Source organism: Pyrus communis, chromosome 15, assembly GCF_041283825.1.
Source record: "Pyrus communis isolate YQ-2024b chromosome 15, ASM4128382v1, whole genome shotgun sequence".
NCBI classification, from domain to species: Eukaryota; Viridiplantae; Streptophyta; class Magnoliopsida; order Rosales; family Rosaceae; genus Pyrus; species Pyrus communis.
Window position 1 is genome coordinate 34,955,394 of NC_142579.1, and position 19,332 is coordinate 34,974,725.

General features: G+C 35.0%; 2 protein-coding genes across 2 annotated transcripts; one reads left to right on the forward strand and one right to left on the reverse strand.

Moving 5' to 3' along the window:
* Window positions 1-2,279: 2,279 nt before the first annotated feature.
* LOC137731604 (small ribosomal subunit protein uS17) lies at window positions 2,280-4,103 on the reverse strand. Its single transcript, XM_088686655.1, has 6 exons — window positions 3,951-4,103; window positions 3,809-3,849; window positions 3,531-3,631; window positions 2,847-2,991; window positions 2,676-2,765; window positions 2,280-2,552 (listed from the first exon to the last, which is right to left on the reverse strand). The coding sequence occupies exons 1-6, from the start codon at window positions 3,960-3,962 to the stop codon at window positions 2,462-2,464; spliced, it is 480 nt and encodes a 159-aa protein (XP_088542781.1). The 5' UTR covers window positions 3,963-4,103; the 3' UTR covers window positions 2,280-2,461.
* A 5,592-nt stretch (window positions 4,104-9,695) lies between these two features.
* On the forward strand, window positions 9,696-13,754 carry LOC137712779 (uncharacterized). The gene is made up of 9 exons (XM_068451944.2): window positions 9,696-9,975; window positions 10,575-10,780; window positions 11,515-11,696; window positions 11,822-12,106; window positions 12,192-12,250; window positions 12,349-12,385; window positions 12,513-12,584; window positions 12,823-13,147; window positions 13,275-13,754. Exons 1-9 carry the CDS (start codon window positions 9,840-9,842, stop codon window positions 13,668-13,670), a joined length of 1,698 nt encoding a protein of 565 aa, XP_068308045.2. The 5' UTR covers window positions 9,696-9,839; the 3' UTR covers window positions 13,671-13,754.
* Window positions 13,755-19,332: the final 5,578 nt, after the last annotated feature.

Genomic DNA, 19,332 nt, shown 5'->3' on the forward strand with positions numbered 1-19,332 from the left:
GTGTATTACTTATTGTCTCGGTTTACTACTGCGATGAACAGTTCAAGATTCTATATTCACTGCGTCACCAAGTAAATCTGATAAGTGTTCATTAGGGTAGGTTCAAGTCCAAAAGACACCTCTCTCAATGCATCTATTGTCCGTCTGTACTCTCAAATTCTTCCTAATTTTTCATTCATGTGGGGGATTGTTGGAAATTATATATTGTAATATATAATTTTAATAATTGAATGAAAAATATTGTTAACCAATTTCTTGGAAAGGTTATGTTGTTTAGGTGTATTCCTTGATAAGTGATGTATACTTATAGATGAAAAGTTACATCTCTTTAATAAGTAGAAATTGGATTCTATTTAAACCCATGAAACCATTGGTATTAAATATAGAGAAAATTAGAGTTAATTTTTACTCTTGAGAAATAGGGTTTCCCCACTTTGTTTCTCTCATGCTTCGTGTGTCAAATTCCGAGTCGTGTCTTGAGAGTACGGAATATATAAAGTTCGTCAGAGTCCGAAGATTGAAGTGCTTTGACTTCGGATTATAGATTGTTGAATCCTGGGAGATGGACGCCTACCGAACTACAAGCACAAGAGTAGAGGCGAAATTCTATCTTTAGGACATTGCATTTATGCAAGCCTCAATCTCCAAGTTTGTCAGTTATTCTAACTTTCTCTCTAGTTGTTTATATTAATCTCATATATAATTGATGTTGTGAATTTCTTTATGATTATTAGCATTGAAATTATATTGTTATTTTTCATATTTTCTAATATTGCTCCAACACCGACCCCCGTGATCACCAGATACTCCGAAGGGCTTGCAACTCTATACATTTTAGTTCTTGTTTACTTAAGCAATGGCAAGAGATATGGTATGAGTGAAGGGAAAGGAACAGAGGTATTTATATATAGAGAAATGCACAAGAGAAATAATTTTCTCAACGGTTACTTCGAAGCTGGTATCGACTTGGAATTTTGGGTAAACCTGACTTTGATAATGTCAATGGAGAATAATGGGTTGTCACTTCAGAGGAAATTGCATGCTACTTGCTTCTTTCCTTCATTCTTAGCTTTTAAATGATTTTTTATTTATTTTTATTTTTTATACAAGACGCCAACGGATCGATTTCGGATCGGATCATATTACCCGTTCATTTTAACGGATTTAACATAACATAATCTGTTAAGATATCAAATATGTCACAAAAAATGACACAAACACGGAAAACACGACATGATTGCCAGGACTTACAAGACAACATGATTCAATCGACAAATTTGGCAAATTCTTTAGTTTATCTTGTTTTTGGTTGTGTGTCCGCTACAATTTTGTTCTTGTTGAGGTCGTTCTCGTTACCATGTTGGCAAATGCAGCTGGCAAGGCAACCATTAGAAGAGGTGCCGTACGGTACGGACAAACTATGGGCCCTCAATTCATTTAAGCAAAAAATTTGTAGTTATTTAAGCGACTTCTGTGCGCTAAATTTTTGTCAAATTTGAAACTTGTCATAGGGGCATTGATCATTTTAATGTCTTGTATATGTATGTTTTGTTTTGTTTTTTGTTATTTTGATGAAAGAATACTGCAGAGGCTCGACCCGAAGACTTCCCTTGTAGGGTTGCGTCTTAAACAATTGGATTTTGCCCTTACGGTACGGCATTGAAAAACTGGCATATATACTGTATCATTCCAAGAGGTTGCATATGGCGACTTTTTTGGGATCATCCTCTTCCCTTCCAGCCTCTTACACTCATTTTTGTCCTATTGTCTCTATATAAAAATCAATATAAGTTGTTAACGTGACTTAATCGCAATCGCTCAAGTAGAGAGAGAAAAGGAAGATTGTGAGATTGGAACGTTTTCATGTGCGGACAATTCGTCCACCTGGTCCGAAGACTAAATCTTTAAACTATATGATATGAAAGTCAAGGCATATTGAAGAAAATGAGACGAGAAACTCATCCAACTTGAAGGTCGATGCATGCAAAACAAAAAAGATAAGAGTTTCATTCGTGTCCAACTCCTTCAAACTCCCTCGAAACAAAAAATCATTCACGTCTACATACGTGCCATAAATGATATGAGTGTTCCCATCAAATTCAAATTCAATCCTCGACACTAAACGATCTAAAAAACATACCCATTACGACTGTTGGAAATATCGGTATAAAAGCGATGGCAGTAGCATGGCACTAGACTAGCTACTAAATAATTGACTGCACTAAATTGGCAATCAATTTGGCAGAGACCCGTCACCCACACAATCGCAACAATATGAATACAAAATGATAAAGGGATAGTAAAATTCATGATAATGGTTCAACAAAAACCTTAATTCACCGTTACACAGATCGAATATTTTAAAAGTAAATAAAATGCCAAAAAACAGTTCATCTGTCAAGAGTAGCTCAATCTAAATGCACTTCTTGCACAAAAGTAAACCTAACATACTTCTCAGATATCATATTCCAGTGAATGCTTTCTTCCCAGTTCCAGATGAACCGGCTGGAGTCACCTTCAACACATTAAACCTCACTGTCTTTGACAATGGCCTACAAAATTCAGAGAGAATCACCGTTTAAACAAAAGATAAATTGACGACTAATGGGTAAAACAAACTAAAGCATAAGAAACCAATCGTAATGGTTTAACAAGCAACATGCATAAAATCTAACCTGCACTGACCAATAATGACATAATCTCCCTCTTTCACACGGAAGCAAGGTGAAACGTGAGCCGGAATGTTTGAGTGCCTTTTCTCGTATCTAGAAATAAGTGAAAAATTAATTATCCTCTTGTTAAGAAACAGAACAGAACTTCACTTTCTCATAGTAATTTAGCCTTACCTCTGGTATTTTTTAATATAATGAAGGTAGTTGCGGCGAACAATAATGGTCCTTGACATCTTGGCACTGTGGCAAGTACCAGAGAGAATACGACCCCTGATGGAGACGTTGCCAGTGAAAGGGCACTTCTTGTCAATGTATGTTCCTGCAGTAACATGCAAGCAGTTCTTTCATGTAAAATATGACCTCCAAACTTCAAATAACACGTCATTCTACCATTTACAAATACAAAACCACTTCAATCATTATTCACCTCCCGGCATCACTCAACTCACTGAATCATCAAATGTACATGTCTAATGGCTACAAGCAACAACAAATTTCAAAGCATTCCACGGCATCTCTAAGTTATAGTACAAGCAAATGAACTGAGACGATACTACAATCCCACCAAAGAACACGAAGTATCACAATTGTAAGATATTACTCATCATCTAGATATCCGAACTTTAGCCTCAGCTCAAAAAAGATGATAAATTTGCACACATTAAACGAGTTCAATCAATCAGGGGTCCATGGATAATAATTAAACAACAAAGCCCAAATGCTTGACAATGCAAATAATCTAATAAAAAGTAGGAAAATAGCTCTTTACATAACAATTTAAAGCAAACAAAAACCAAAAAAAATGAAAAACAACAATCGTAAAAGTAAACAGAGAAAAAACAAGAGATTAAAATATACCTTCGATAGCATCTCGGGGGGTCTTGAATCCCAACCCAACACTCTTCCAGAAGCGATTGCCTCCCTTTCCAGGCCTCTTTCCCTTCCCTGTCTTCTTTGAGCTGCAAATATTCATAATATCCACATATATTATATACCCATTAATCTTAATATTCATGTTATTATATAAAATAAATAAAAAGAACCATTTGATTTCAGCAGAAGCAGATGAACAAAAACACGAACCAAATCGAATTAAAAAGCTCGGAAAATATGAAATTTTGAAATCAATTGGTTACCTGAGGAAAACCTTGGGCTGCTTCAAGAAAGCCTTCTCGGTCTGCAACAAAAACAAGCACGAACGGATAGATTCAGAAAACAGCAAATTTAGAGAGAGAGAGAGACAGAGACAGAGAGAAAGAGAGAGGGATCGGGATCTACCTGTTCCGCCATTTTGGAGCTGGTTCGAGTAGAGTGGTGGAAGCCGACGCCGTAAGCAGAGAGACTGAATGAGCAACAAAACCCTAATCTATGCGGAATAAGAGTGAGGCGAATATATGCGGAAACCCTAGTTAATGTAATGACTAAAATATCCTTGGGTCAGTTTAAGTGAGCTCGGCCGAAATGTTTAATAAAATTCCTGGGCTTGCTTCTGTCAAAGAATATAATGGGTCTCTTTTCTTCTTCAACACTTGGGCCTTTTGGGCTCCCTTTTTTTCTGTCTGGGTTAGGGAAAGAGAGGAGAGACAAAAAAAATGTGCTACACATAATGCCACGTAATTAAAGTGAGATATTTAGGGTTAAGTTTAAGCATACTTTATAATTACTTATAAAATCGAAGTTTAAGGGGAGTGTAATGAAATTTTTTATTTTTGTTTTTGAAACAGAATGAGAGATGAAGAGATTGATAGAGAATGTGGGAGTGGGAAGTTTTTATTTTTTATTTTTTTATTTTTAATTAGAGATATGTTAGAATTACATATAGGTGATACTTTGAAGAAAAAAAAAGTAAAATTTGGTTGTGTGAAATTACATTTCTGCCTCATATCTCTTATTCATGTTCTGTTTAATTAGAGGGTTAAACTAGTAATTTCATAAGATTTTGGTTGACAATTAATGTTTTATTAATTAGTAGGGATATATAATCTATCACCCGTGTACTGTGGATGTAATTCAATTTGGAGTTTTTTTTCTTCTTATTCTAAGCAAAAAATAAAAAGAAGAAAAAAATAAATACATTACTGTAGCTGATAATAGGAGAAAAAAGTGGAGTGTGGAAAGGGAAGGGGGGTTTTTGGGGTTGGGGGAGCCGCCTGGCGCGAGTTAGGTTTTTTATGGTTTTTTTATATTTGTTCTTATTATTAAATAAAATTAATGGATGATTTTTTATTAAAATGTAATTTGAAACCTTTTTTATTAATTTTTATTTTATTAATATGTAGCTTAGATATATATTATTAGGTTTAGAAAAAGAGTTAGGGTTTGGATGGACTTGTGACACCGAATATATAGTCTCTCATTGTAATTAGACCTCTAATATAGGAAGGAGACCAGTGAAATATAACAAACCAAGGATTTCACTATTTAATTAGCAGTTGGAATCGGATAAACTGCTACTTGACCTATTAATTTGCAGTCCGCAGGTATGAGTTACACTAGTAAAGATTTTTCAGTGTGACCGTCACACGAGGTGATATACCACATGTCTCTATATAAATGGTGGGATATGTATGTTAAAAGGTTAATAACTTAAAAATTAAAAAATTTCACCACTTACATAAAAACAAATGGTATACCATCCGTGTTCCCGTCACAACTAAAAATTTCTCCTAACACTAGATCAAAGTAGAGGATAATAGCTGATCCGTATTACGTGGTCAACTATAATATCCCTTAGCATTTTCATTTGAACTGTTCAACACCTGTTTTTTTTCCATTTTGTTTTAAAATAAATAAAATTACTTGATCTTTTCATAAAACTAGCCTCTCTGCACTAACGTGCGTGCGAGAGATATTTTTGCATCACAGGCGTTACGCGCCCCAAAAATGTGTTGTTTTAGATATTCTTATATTTCTTAAGTGATTATTTTATATATTGTGTTTGTGTCCATCACAACAATTTCTTATTATTTTCAATTTTTTATTATGTTCAATCATCTAACTTAGTCTTTTTGCACCTGCCCATTGTACCAAAAAATGAAATTTATGAATTGTACACTAACCAATCCACCTTTTTTTTTTTTTTTTGCTTGCTAATTATTATGGTGTCTTTTTTTTTTTTTTTTGGCTGATAGAATTTGATTTCACGAAATGAGCTATGCTTGATCATTATTATGACTTTGGTAATTAAGTTACTCAGTCTAGTTAGAATTTTGTTATCTCCATCAGTATCATTTTACCCTTATATATTGTACAGAAGAAGATCAAGAGTTAGGTTCCTTAAACTCTCATATAAAAAATAAAAAAATATGCTTAATTATTTAATGTTGTATAGAAAATATGAAATGATCAATATATTTTGTAACATGAGGATTAGTGGCTGTATTAAAAGGGTGCACAACAACATTTTTTTATTATGGTGGACAAAAAGGTATTATGGGCAATATTTGGCGTCATTCGAGCAGGTTGGCAGATCATTTGTTCAATGGTTGTGTGAATGGGATAGTTGATGCAGTTAGAGGAGTGAGTACATAATTATGGGTGTGCCATTTTGGGTTAGGACTGAGATGTTCAACATTAGAGCATGGGCCAGGCTACGTAGTTCCAATTGCTTGAGTTGAAGAAAGGTTGATGAGATAATGGTGTTACCGTACAATCATCACATCATTCCAAAGTGATAATGGTGTTATCGCATGCCATATTGTCATATTGCCACATTTGTTGAATAATTTAGGAGCATATATTCCATACAATTTGCACATATGTGAGTAATCTCTCATACATTTTTTACTATTTTTTCTTTAAAACAACAACGAAGATAAAACGGGAAAACATATACTATTTATAAATAAAAAAATATGAAAATATGACATGTAATTTGATTTCTAAATACATATTGACAACACTTAATGTCCTTAAATCAAAATGTTTTAGATTCATAAGTTTTCAATCAAAGTTATAGGCTAGCTAGGGATGAACTCCTAATATACGAAGCAAAGCAAAATATGGACAACATGTACATATGTAAACATAGCGCCTACGTGTGAAATCAAAGCCATGCTTGCCACCCATTTGCTTGCACTTGATGCTTTAGATTTTCATGGTTAATCTGCAAGCAATGATGATAAAATAAGAAGTCTAACTATAATGCACAATCCTAACTATAAAGATTGTAAGCAACTTAACCTAAATACCTTTAAGTTTGACAATTTTCTCATGGCAATACTTTTACTCCAGTTACTTGTAGAATACTGAAAGATAAATATATTTGTCAAGTTTGAGGTAACAAATTGTAACCATATTTACAAAATTAAATAATAAGAAATATTACCTTAATCTTGTACTTCAACCTTTGTACTTGGAGACGGGTGTGATGTTTGTAAAACTGACAAAAAATGCAATTTTATTTATATTTGAAAATTGAATGCAATTTGAATTTATAGTATACTTTTGTATGAAAATAAAAGAAGACTTACCGTATTTAGAAAAGTTGTTTGGCCACTGTTAATCTTTTTTCTGCACCCATAAATTGTTTTATTTTATTTTATAATTTGAGATAATTCATTTGTAGAATGATATAGAGAATGCCATTAAAAATAAATAGGTAAGAAATGGTGTTGTACCTTATTTGTTGGACTTTATTCCAAATACGTATGATCTGAGGAGTTGTTGAAGGTTTTAATTCTTCCACAGCCTTTTTCATGCGCCACCTATATATTGAAGGTATATATAATGTCACATCCCGGGCCGGGTGGGATCACTTCCTGGGCCCGCTCCATCACCGTAGCACGATATTGTCCGCTTTGGGCTTACCATTCCCTCACGGTTTTGTTTTTGGGAACTCACGAGCAACTTCCCAGTGGGTCACCCATCATGGGATTGCTCTAGCCCTCTTCTCGCTTAACTTCGGAGTTCCTACGGAACTCGAAGCCAATGAGCTCCCAAAAGGCCTCGTGCTAAGTAGGGATGGGAATATACATTTAAGGATCACTCCCCTGGGCGATGTGGGATGTTACAATCCACCCCCCTTAGGGGCCCGACGTCCTCGTCGGCACACACGCGGCCAGGGTTAGGCTCTGATACCAAATCTGTCACATCCCGGCCCAGGTGGGATCACTTCCCGGGCCCGCTCCACCACCGTAGCACGATATTGTCCGCTTTGGGCTTACCATTCCCTCCCGGTTTTGTTTTTGGGAACTCACGAGCAACTTCCCAGTGGGTCACCCATCATGGGATTGCTCTAGCCCTCTTCTCGCTTAACTTCGGAGTTCCTACGGAACCCGAAGCCAGTGAGCTCCCAAAAGGCCTCGTGCTAAGTAAGGATGGGAATATACATTTAAGGATCACTCCCCTGGGCGATGTGGGATGTTACATATAATGTTAGATTTCTTGTAACAAATTTGTATATAATTTAGGATACATACTGCTCATGCTTCTTCTTTTTCCACTCTTTGAGAATCAGTTGGCTTAGATCAGTACTGATAAATTATTCATTGCTGGTGTTTACAAGGCGTTGCCACCACTGTTCAATATAGTTCATGAACAAACTAGCATGAAGCCACCGGCTTGGATGGGCTACACATAATGCCACGTAATTAAAGTGATATATTTAGGGTTAAGTTTAAGCATACTTTATAATTACTTATAAAATCGAAGTTTAAGGGGAGTGTATTCAATTGAGAATATGAGAGATTTTAATGAATTTATAAATCTATGGATTTTTATGGAGTTTAATTGATTTGTAGATATTTTATATAAAATTTTGATTAAATTCCCTCGAAATCTCATGGGGAGAGATGAGATTTGTAGATACTTAAAATACACTACGAAATATTTCCAATTCCCTCTAATTCCTCAACTTTCTCAACTTCTTTAAAATTAATTTCTAATTGAATACACCTGAAATGTTATAAACTTCTTTAAAATCCTAATTGAATACACCCGAATTTCTAAGGATTTTAATAAACTATCTTAAATACACCTTGAATTTTAGAAAATCACTTAAAATTCTAATTCAATACCCTTAGATTCATTAAAAGAATGAAAATCCCTTAAAATTCTAATTAAATACACTCCCTTAATCTCAGACTTTAGATACAAGATAAACGTTTTTAACTACTTAAATTACAAAACACATGAATAACCAATTTGATGCATACCCAAAATGTGTCGCTTGACCGTTGACGTATGTGTCGCTCACATTTCACAATATACCAAACCGATAACATTCACAAACACGCGCATAAACAATAGGCCATAGACCTGTAACTCATAGCCCAACTTACAAATGAAAATTTATAAGGCCCAAATATTTTCGGCGGGAAGAAGAGAAAACCGAGAAACGCGGCTGAGATTGTGGTCCTACCTGGACTATAGTCCCCATTGGAGGACAATAAGAGAAGGAAAAAATGGCAATTCCTCGAGGAACGAGCCGTTAAAGGCTGACACGGTTTTTGGGACCCAACACTGGCCTTTTTGAATTTCTACACCTCCGCAGCAGAACTTTTCATGATTTTTATCTATTTGCAGATTGACCAGTGTACCCTTCTTATTAATTGTATTTTTATGGGTGTTATTGTTACGAACAATATGACGATTAGAGTTTGAATTTGAAATATAGTAAGTTGAAGAAAACGTTATACTCACTAATATAAATGTACCGGTTTAATTTGACCGTAATATATAATTTATGTGATTACATATATTATTGCAACCTAACTATTGGTTATATTAAAATTTTCCACCATACTAAAAAGCCACAAAATACATATTGAGCACTCTTCACATGAAATATAAAATAGATTTAAGGGAATTATAACGAAAAGTCCACGGTACTGTTCATGTTAACGAAAAATCACATTTTTACACTAAAAAGTCAATCCTGATACTATTCATTTTGTCCTTTATTTTGTGTTTATTATTAAAACTTAAAGTTTTCAAACCCTTTTCATTAGTTTCCTTATATTTAAAATACCAAAACCTTAACTACTCTTTCCCATATAATCACCAACAAGAGAACTTTGAAGAGGGTATTTCTGTAAAAATACTTGTTCGGCGCAAAACCAAAAGCGACAACGACATACTGATTAACTGGGGGATGAAAGTATACAGCATTTCCCTCCCTCCTACCCTTCTCCACTGCCTCTCTCTCACACTCTGTGACTTCTCAGCATGTTAAATTACGGTTCTCTTTCCTCCTCTCTGCTTCTCCTTCTGCTCATTTTTCTCTTCCTCTCTTCTCCAACTTTCGTTTTCTTCTCTAATGGGGACTCAAACTTTCCACCCTTCCAATCACCACCAACTTCAGGTACTCACTTTACTTCACTTCTCCATGCATTTCCTCATTTGGGTTCTTCATTTCTTTGATATCATGCACGTTTCTGTGATTTGTGTTCATAGTTCATTCACCCAAAAAAAAACATTGAAACTTTTGAAATCTTTACTTCTTGCCTTCTAGGGTGGTAGTACATTGTCCACGGGTATCTGTGAGGATTTGTAGTGTAGTCCAACGTCGGAAAGTTGAAAATCTCTTTGCTCCCTTGTTGTTAATTAGTTTGGGGTAGAACCGCAACGTTTTACGTGTTATCACAACAGATTGACTGACGTGTGAAGTCCAACAGCTACATGTTTCATCCAATATGTTGTGCTGTATTTGGCATAATTGTTGTCACACACACGTGAGGAGTTTGTGGAGTGTGTGGAGTCATTGCCCACACCAAATTTCTTAACTTTACTTAAGCTTGTAATGAGTTGAGCTCCTTTCCCACCCTTGATTTGTGTATAACCTTAACTTCCTTCTATAAAATTTTTAATTGAATTTTTCCAAATTTTCAAAGCAACATATCAAAAGGCAAATATCTTTTCCCTTCCATTTTCCTTTATTTTACTGATTTCTTTTACTTTTAGGGTGGGATTTTGATGGAAAATATGAAGTGGGGTATCAATGGGGGACTGGGAGGTTCCTTATGGAGGGAGTCGAGGGACCCTTCGGCGCACCGGTTGAACGCTCATCGATTGTGTTAGCTGCACAGAGAACACAGAGGAAAGACCCTCTCAATGGGTTCAAGAGGTACACAGGAGGCTGGAATATCAGTGATCATCATTACTGGGCTGTAAGTTCATCTCGCTTTTTCAACAACTTTGCTTTTTTGCTTTTGTCTTTTCTTCTTCTAAATTTATGTCTTTTATTATGATAAGGGTGCTTTTGATATCAGGGAGAAAGTTACTCCATTGTTGTTTTGCAGTTAAAACAAGAGATAGAAATTTACTTGAGTGAAATTGCTAGAATTTGGCAATATTTGTCAGCACTTAAAACACCAATTTGTAATAATTTCAACACCGTGAACTGATTTTATGATATTGTGTAGTACTTCAGGGTAAATGGTACAAAAATGTTGTATTACTCACTACGTCATATATGAATGTGTTTTTAATGTTTTAATCTCAATACTTGATATCAAAATTCAAGGGCGAGCGACCATGAATATTGTTCACGAGGTGACCGAGAGATGACATACAATGCCAGTAATTGACGATTACAAAATTTCAAACATCTTTTAGTTCGTCTTTGAGGTCTTGGTCTCATTCTCACTGTAATATGCATATGGATGATGGTCAATCGTTCTGTTTGGTTTGTGACAAAGTAACTTTTCCAGCGATCTTTGAATGACTCATTCTGTCGGTTTTGTTTGTAAAACTTTGTTTGCAAAAATTTTATTTCTTCAAATTTTTCTCTGAATGTATGTTATTGATCATCACTTAAATAACACTTTCATTTGTGTTTAGTCTGAAATGTCTTTGTAAGTTCGTATACACATTCTTTATCTAATATTTTCCTCGAATGCAGTCGGTGGGTTTTACTGCAGTTCCCCTTTTTGCCATTGCTGCAATCTGGTTCCTGGGTTTTGGCTTGAGCTTGCTGATCATCTCCGTCTGCTACTTTTGCTGTCAAAGGCAGACTTATGGCTATTCTCGGACAGCCTATGCTCTTTCTCTTATATTCCTTGTGCTCTTCACCATTGCAACAATGTACCTCCCTCTCTCTCTACAAATATATACATATGTATAAATCATATGTGTGTGTTTGTGTGTATTTTTGACTTCATGTTCAGCTGCACTTGTTTAAAAACTGTTGTGCTATTTTGTGATTACAGCATCGGATGTGTTGTGTTATACACTGGTCAACAGAGGTTTCACAGTAGCACAACAAGTACTTTGGAGTATGTTGTACATCAGGCAGATATTACAGTCGTACAATTGAGGAATGCATCGGATTATCTTGCTTCGGCCAAGCAGCTTGGAGTTGATCAAGTTTATTTACCTGCTAACGTTCAAACTGATATCGATCAAATCGGAGGAAAGATTAATTCTTCTGCTAATACCCTTGCCGAGAAAACCGTGGAGAATTCAAAGGACATACGAGATCTCTTAGATTCAATGTAGATAAAAACCTTTCCCTTTCTTTTTACCATTTTACGTGTTCCATATCTTTTGAAACCTTATCGGATCTTAATGTACGTGCAGGAGGTTGGCGCTTATCATAAGTGCTGCCATTCTGCTTGTCTTAACATTTCTGGGATTGTGTAAGTTGCTTGATATCCTTATGACGCTATACTCTGGTTTCCTAAACATCTTACTTTGTGGTACTTATTCTTTTCTCTTTCGCAACATATCCTTCCAGTATTTTCACTTTTCGGGATGCAGTTGCTTGTGTACATGTGAGTTAGTTCCAACAATACCTCGTTTCTCTCTTTCTGTCATTTCTTTCTTTAGAGCTGTGTAAATTTGCACTAAACGTTTGCTTGTTTCTTTACTCACCAAAGAATTATATCTTAACTGTTGCAGCCTGGTAATCGCAGCATGGATACTTGTGACGGGAACATTTATTTTGTGTGGCACGTTCCTTCTTCTACATAAGTAAGTCTTGTGATTACTTCCAGTTAAAAGTTCTTTCTTCTTCGACTTTGTCTTTAAAAAATGTGACTAGTTTTTAGATTGAATGGTTTCGGTTTTGTTTCCTAAAAGAAATGCTTGGTTCCTTGTTTCGCTAAATATTCGCCCACGACTGATCTTTTTCATCTGGTATTAACTATTAAGTAATAGGTATCGTCAATCTGTACCTAGAACTAACTATTTCTTCCCTTTGACATACTAGTGTGGCTGCAGATACTTGTGTTGCAATGGATGAATGGGTCCAAAACCCCGCCGCACATACAGCTTTAGATGATATACTGCCCTGTGTAGACAGTGCAACCGCCCAAGAAACCTTGCTGCGAAACAAAGAAGTCACCTTGCAACTGGTCGACTTGATCAACGAGGTCATCACCAACGTCTCTAACTTAAATTTCGCCCCCGCCTTTGTGCCAATGTACTTCAATCAATCTGGTCCCTTGGTGCCAACCCTCTGCAACCCATTTTTTCCTGACTTGACCGATCGAGTTTGCACTGCAGGCGAAGTAAACTTGAACAATGCAACAGAGGTACCGAACTCTGCTACATTAGTGCATAAAATACTCGATGGATAAAGTTTTCGACGACATTAGTTTTACGGCTACATTCATAGACCAATTTAGCTAACCTCAAGCACTTTCGCTCAAATTTTTGTAGGTATGGGGAAAATATGTCTGCCAGGTTTCACCAAACGGGATTTGCACCACAGCGGGGCGTTTGACCCCAACTTTCTACAGCCAGATGAGTACCGGAGTAAGTCTGTGTAACGGCTTGTATAATTATGCCCCTATACTGGTTCAACTGCAAGACTGCACGTTTGCTAGGGAAACTTTTAGTGACGTTTACCGGGATCATTGTCCCGGCCTAAGCCGGTACAGTAGATGGATCTACATTGGGTTGGTGATTGTTTCTACCTCGGTCATGCTCTCACTCCTCTTCTGGGTGATATATGGGAGGGAGCGGCGCCACCGCATTTATACGAAAGAGGTGATGGCTGAATCCGCTCAAGGTACTGGAGGAGAAAAGGATCTTGGTGAAATTTCGGAGCATTGATTCCACTGCTTAATTGTGTAACATTGCAAATGGATTCTTTTTGGTTTGAAACTTTCTGCATATTGAATGTTAGATTTGTCTTTATGCTTCTTGTTAGGCTGGTTTGGGGTTGCTTAAATTTTTTTAAAAGTAGCTACTTCAAAAAGTTGGGGTCTTTTTAGTTGTGTTTGGTAAATGAAATTTTTTTCAAAATCATGGGTCCAAAACAGCAGAAAGCAGAACCAACTCTACATATGTTTCTAAAAAAAAACGTTTATTTTTCCTTTGAAGGCAAGTGAACACTGCCGATTAATGAAACTTTTATATTGACAATCTTACACCATCATTTTTTGTTGTTGCTAAAAATACTTTCTATCACTATAATTTACCAAATACTAACTTTTTCACTATTTATTTTTACATACCAGTAAAAACAGTTTTAGAAAAAAGCAAAGCAATCTCAAATTTATGCAATTTGCATTTCTTTCATTTTTGATAAAATAGTCCAATTCCTTTAAGGCCAACTAGTATTTGGGCTCAACTTCCCGCCTGAGTTTATGAAGAAAATGTTCTGGTCCTCTTGAATTATGAACCTGGAGTTCTACAAGCATTCAAAAATTTGGTGGTCACTACACCCAACACCCAAAAGAAAAGGTGAAAAAAAAATTTCAAATTTTATTTTTACAAGCATGTTTTCTTACTTGCAATGGAAAAAATCACGAATGAAAATTATTCGGAAATGAAACCTAGTTCAGGTATGAGATATATCTTATCATTCGATTATGGCATACCTAATTTAACGTGCGATCCACTTACTTTTTCATTCCTTGTATTCTACTAAAAACAAGATATTGTGTTCCTCGAGGAGAAAATCTAGTGAAAAAATGCATGTGGTTCTTCAGAAAACTGAGGCATTTCCCAGCTGTAAGCTTCAAATGGTCACCCGCACAGCGGCCATCCATGTGCTCAGTTGAAAGTTTCTCAACAAATTTCAACACTATTTGTAGCTCCAACATGTGGAGGGGATAGAGTTTCAAATTAAAAAAATAAAAATAAAATAGTAGTGTCTTGGAGGAAAGACAGCAGCCTAATCAAGATTAGTGGAATTAAAATATGATTTTAGAAGCAGCTTAACCACTTTCAGATGCAAAACCTTCTCTCTAATCTCAATGTTGATTTGACCTAATCAGCAAGTGGAGATTAAGGCAGTTTTTTTTCGGGGACCAATTATTGATACAACAAGGTTATTGTTTTATTTCTTTTTATTTTCCACAATTTATATTAAGTATCTTATGCTTAAGGGTGAAATAATGCCAATGAGTTTTCTATCAACAAGAGTAATGTTTTTTATTTTAATCAATGAAATATTGTTGTGTTGTTTTCACTGCATTAATAAATAATTTTAAAGTTTTGAAAATTCTTGGTTTGGTTGCAAACAAAGTGGTTAGGTTTCTTTATCTTGGGATGTTACTTGCTTAGGGTTGCCTTCAGTCATTTCCTTGTCCTTCAAATTTGAAACATGGAGGGTGGCCTTCATACATTATATTATGAGTCACTGCCACATATAAAATTGAAAATATTAACACCAATTCATCTTTGGACTAGGATCATCTCCCTTCCTCTTTCCATCCCTTTCCATCTCTTCATCTCACGTTCTCTACTTTGTCTTTCTCTTTCTATAAAAAAAAAAAATAATAATATAAAATGTTAACATGGACTTAACTATGACTGTTCAAATAGGAGGGGTGGGAAGGGGAGGGAAAAAAAGAGATGATAGAATCCTACTCCATTCATCCTTGCTGGTTTTGAATTGAGTAATCACAACAATACAATGTTCGCTTTTTAGTTAAAAGTGATCTTTGAAATTGGCATAACTCCTCGCTTTAGTCTTTAAGATATAAAATCGATAGAAGTGGTCTCTCTAAGTTTGTCCATCGTCAATTTTATCACATCATTTTTGGATTATTATTTATTAAATTGAGGGTAATTTTGTTATTTTGATCTTTATTTAATAAAGATTTTTCACATAAGGTTCAAAATGATTGATAGTGGACAAACTCAAGAATCACTTTTATCGATTTCAAATCTTAAAGACCAAAATGAAGAGTTATGTCAATTTCAAATAACATTTTGACTAAAATTCATACAATATTTGTTGCCACGACGATATTTTTCCTTCTTAATATTTTAAAATGTTCAAAGTTCAAATCTATCGTTTATACGTGTTGGTTGTAAAATTGAAAAGGGTGACGTATTGTTTGTTTCTTTCACTTCACCTATTACACAATTTGGCTGGTGTGCCTCCTTTGCCAGCCTTGTAAACCTCAATTGACCCATACCAATCACAAAGGATCCTTATTTCTTATGGGAATTGTTATTGGCAATTCAAAAATTTCATTATACACTCCAAATTTTCTATATTTGGAAAGAAAAATACATTCGTTAGGAATGTAGAATGAGATTTTTGGAGTACCAATGATACTTTCCTTTCCTCTTCCTCAAACAATTGACTACGAACGATTTGACATTTGAGTATTTATTAATTCAATTAAATTGCAAGAAAGACTTGATGTGATGGTGATAATGAAACATCTTATTCTATTATATACCACCAAAATATCTAAGCAAATGTTACAAAGTTTTCTATGCTTCTAGCAATTTCGTGATGCTATTAGGATCAACTTCAGAGCCATATGACCCAAAGACTGTGCCAAAGGCCAAAGTGACATCGCCATTGACATATTCATAAACATTCACACACAAAATTAGAGTCAAGAACTGGCTTAAGTATATTTGATTACTTGTGGTACAATTTACGACTAAAAGGTCAAATAGTTGTGGTTTAATAGGTATTTGAGTAAATTAGGGTATTGTAATTACAGCAAAAAGGTAATTGTACCATATGTTACTATATTTGTTGCTTAAAGGTTAGGACATGAATGCAATCGTCAATCTTGGCAGTGGGTGTAACAACATCGGCTAAAGAAAACGTACTCTCCCTTATAAATTTGAATTTAAAAAAGGGCTGCTTTCTTTGTCATCTAGAACCCAAGCACACAACCCAAATAAGAATATCTTAAACAACTTACAGCTTGCCTATGCAATAATTACAAATAAAGTTTGCTTTATTTTAATCATTTTTGTTTTTTAATAAGCTCACAAACTTATCTATGAAATGCAATAAGTGACAATATAAAGAGCTCAAGATAAGCATCAAGTTAAGATTTTTGTCGAAATGGTTTTTGAGATTGACGCAATCCTTACTTTGGTTTTTAAAATTTGAAATCGATAGAAGTGATCATTGAGTTCATCCACAGTCAATCATTTTGGTCATTTCAGAAAAAAATCTCTTTAATTAAGCACCACATTGACAAAATATATCCTCAATTTTTGTCAAATCATTTTGGCTTGTTATTTATTAAATTGAGAATATTTTGTCATTTTGACCCTTATTCAACATAATTTTTTTGCGGAATGGCCAAAATAATTGACAATGGACAAACTCATAAACCACTTTTATCTATTTTAAATATCAAATACCAAAGTGAAAAGTTATGTCAATATCGATCATTTTAGCCATTGCCACAAGTTAATTAGCCTATGCACAAGAACTATTATTTAAATTGTTTTTCCCTCCTCGCTCTGATCCACATTTACAAATGCCAAGTGATTTATTTAGTACGTACTACATATGCCGGTCAAATCTATTCATTTGGAAGGGGGCAAAAAACTAGGTCTAATGGATTGGACCATAGTTAAATAATACCTCCGTTCTTCATACCCAGTCAGATATTAATAAAATAGTTAATTAGCAAAAGATAAAATTATTTTCGATTTGTTGAATCTTTCTCACCTCTAATCAAATTATTAAGCTTTGACCTTTTTTTTTATTTTTAATACATATTGTTTTATATAAAAGTGATGTTTTACTTCAACAGTTAAACTAGCCTTAATTACTGGAAGATATATCTTCGTTTGGATAATGTTAAAGAGATTATATGTTGTAGATCATATGATGTAACGGTTAATGGTTGAATTCTTTCATTAAATCGTTAAAAATAGAATTCAACCATCAATTGTCATTTTGTGTGATTTGCAAAATATAATTTCCCTAGTATTTTCCTTTGTGGTTGCAGCATAAAAGCATTACATTCAAGGGGATATGGCCACACTTGTGTTGGAACAAATCCTATTCTTTTAACATTAACCTAGACCACAAGCAGACATAAGGGTCGAAGACAAACCTGTCGAAGCACCCATAGCAGTACCATATCAGTAGTTTCAGGAGAACGCATTTGTGCAGCATAACTGTCGAAGCCATCGTGGTTGTCCAAGAACTCTTTTACTCACTTAGAAACCTTTATATTCTAATAGTGATAGACCCCTTGAACGTAGAACCCTTTCTCTGTGAGTAGGGAATTCATTTTATATAGATGCAATGGTAGCCAACTTCCATCTATCGTGGAGGGTTGGTTATTCACCCGTTGCACCCAATCCCAACCATGTATGGAGCAGTTGTGATTAGTGCTTATTTTCAAACGCACATTGGAAATGTATTCCTCAATTATAAGATGTAGATTTACACGTATTCAAGCTCCATATGATTTGTATTACCAACCTATTACTTCTCCTTTATCCTAACTAGTTGAGTCCACATAAGATTCTTACAACTTGGACCTGAATAAAGTTATTTTTATCCTTAAGGGTCATGTTTTAATGAGAGATTTTCAAGTCATAACAGATTGAGATTAAGCTTACTAAGGAATGCATCACTAAATGCTTATATGAGAGATTACAATTTTCCTGATACGAGCTTTATAAAGGCGTGCATGCAAGAGGATTTACTAAATCCCTCCGATTAATATATCGTAATTCATTTCTTAATTGTATGATCCAAATCTCTTAAATTTGAAAATTCATCGTCCAAACATAGCGTAAAGAAAACTGGGCTTTCAATATTGAATCCACGTGTAATGGCCTAACTTGCAAGTGGGATAAAAGTATTTGGCGGCAAAATTAGGTCCCTAATGCTTTAGCTATGGTTGGATATGGTTGAGGCAGTGACTGAGTTGGTGGAGCGTTACATCTTGAGCACATGCTCCAAGTTACAAGTGCGTCAAAAGTTATTTATTAAAAAAAAAAATTTATTATCTTTAGGTGAAAAACGTAAAATTCAAAAGTATTACAATAATTGAAATAAAATAAGAGTTTTGAATTCAAGACGTATATGTGAAGAGTTGACGAAGATTTCGTTTCTACCATTAATTTTACGGAATTGGATCCTCTCCGAGACAATGCCTCGGGATCCTACTGACCAGACAACATGAGTTGTTGAATTTTGATCCAACGGCTACAATTATTATAACTATAGAGGGACCGCCCCTGTTTGTAGCCGTTTGATCAAAATCCAACGGTCCATGTTGTTCAGTCAGTAGGATCCCGAGGCATTACCTCAAAGAGGATCCAATTCCTGATTTTACGTTTTGCTAGCTGTTACTTTAAGTTGCAAGTTTCAGGAAAGCTTGAAGCATATTCAACTTGAATCTTCGTATAAAACCAAGCAAGTTCAATTAAAAGTTTAAAACGTGTGAATGAAATCGGCAAAGAATGCGCAGTCGAATCCTCTTATTCTTTTGCGCCCTCCTTCAAGCTTCAGAATTATTCACCAATTTGAATTGGTCGT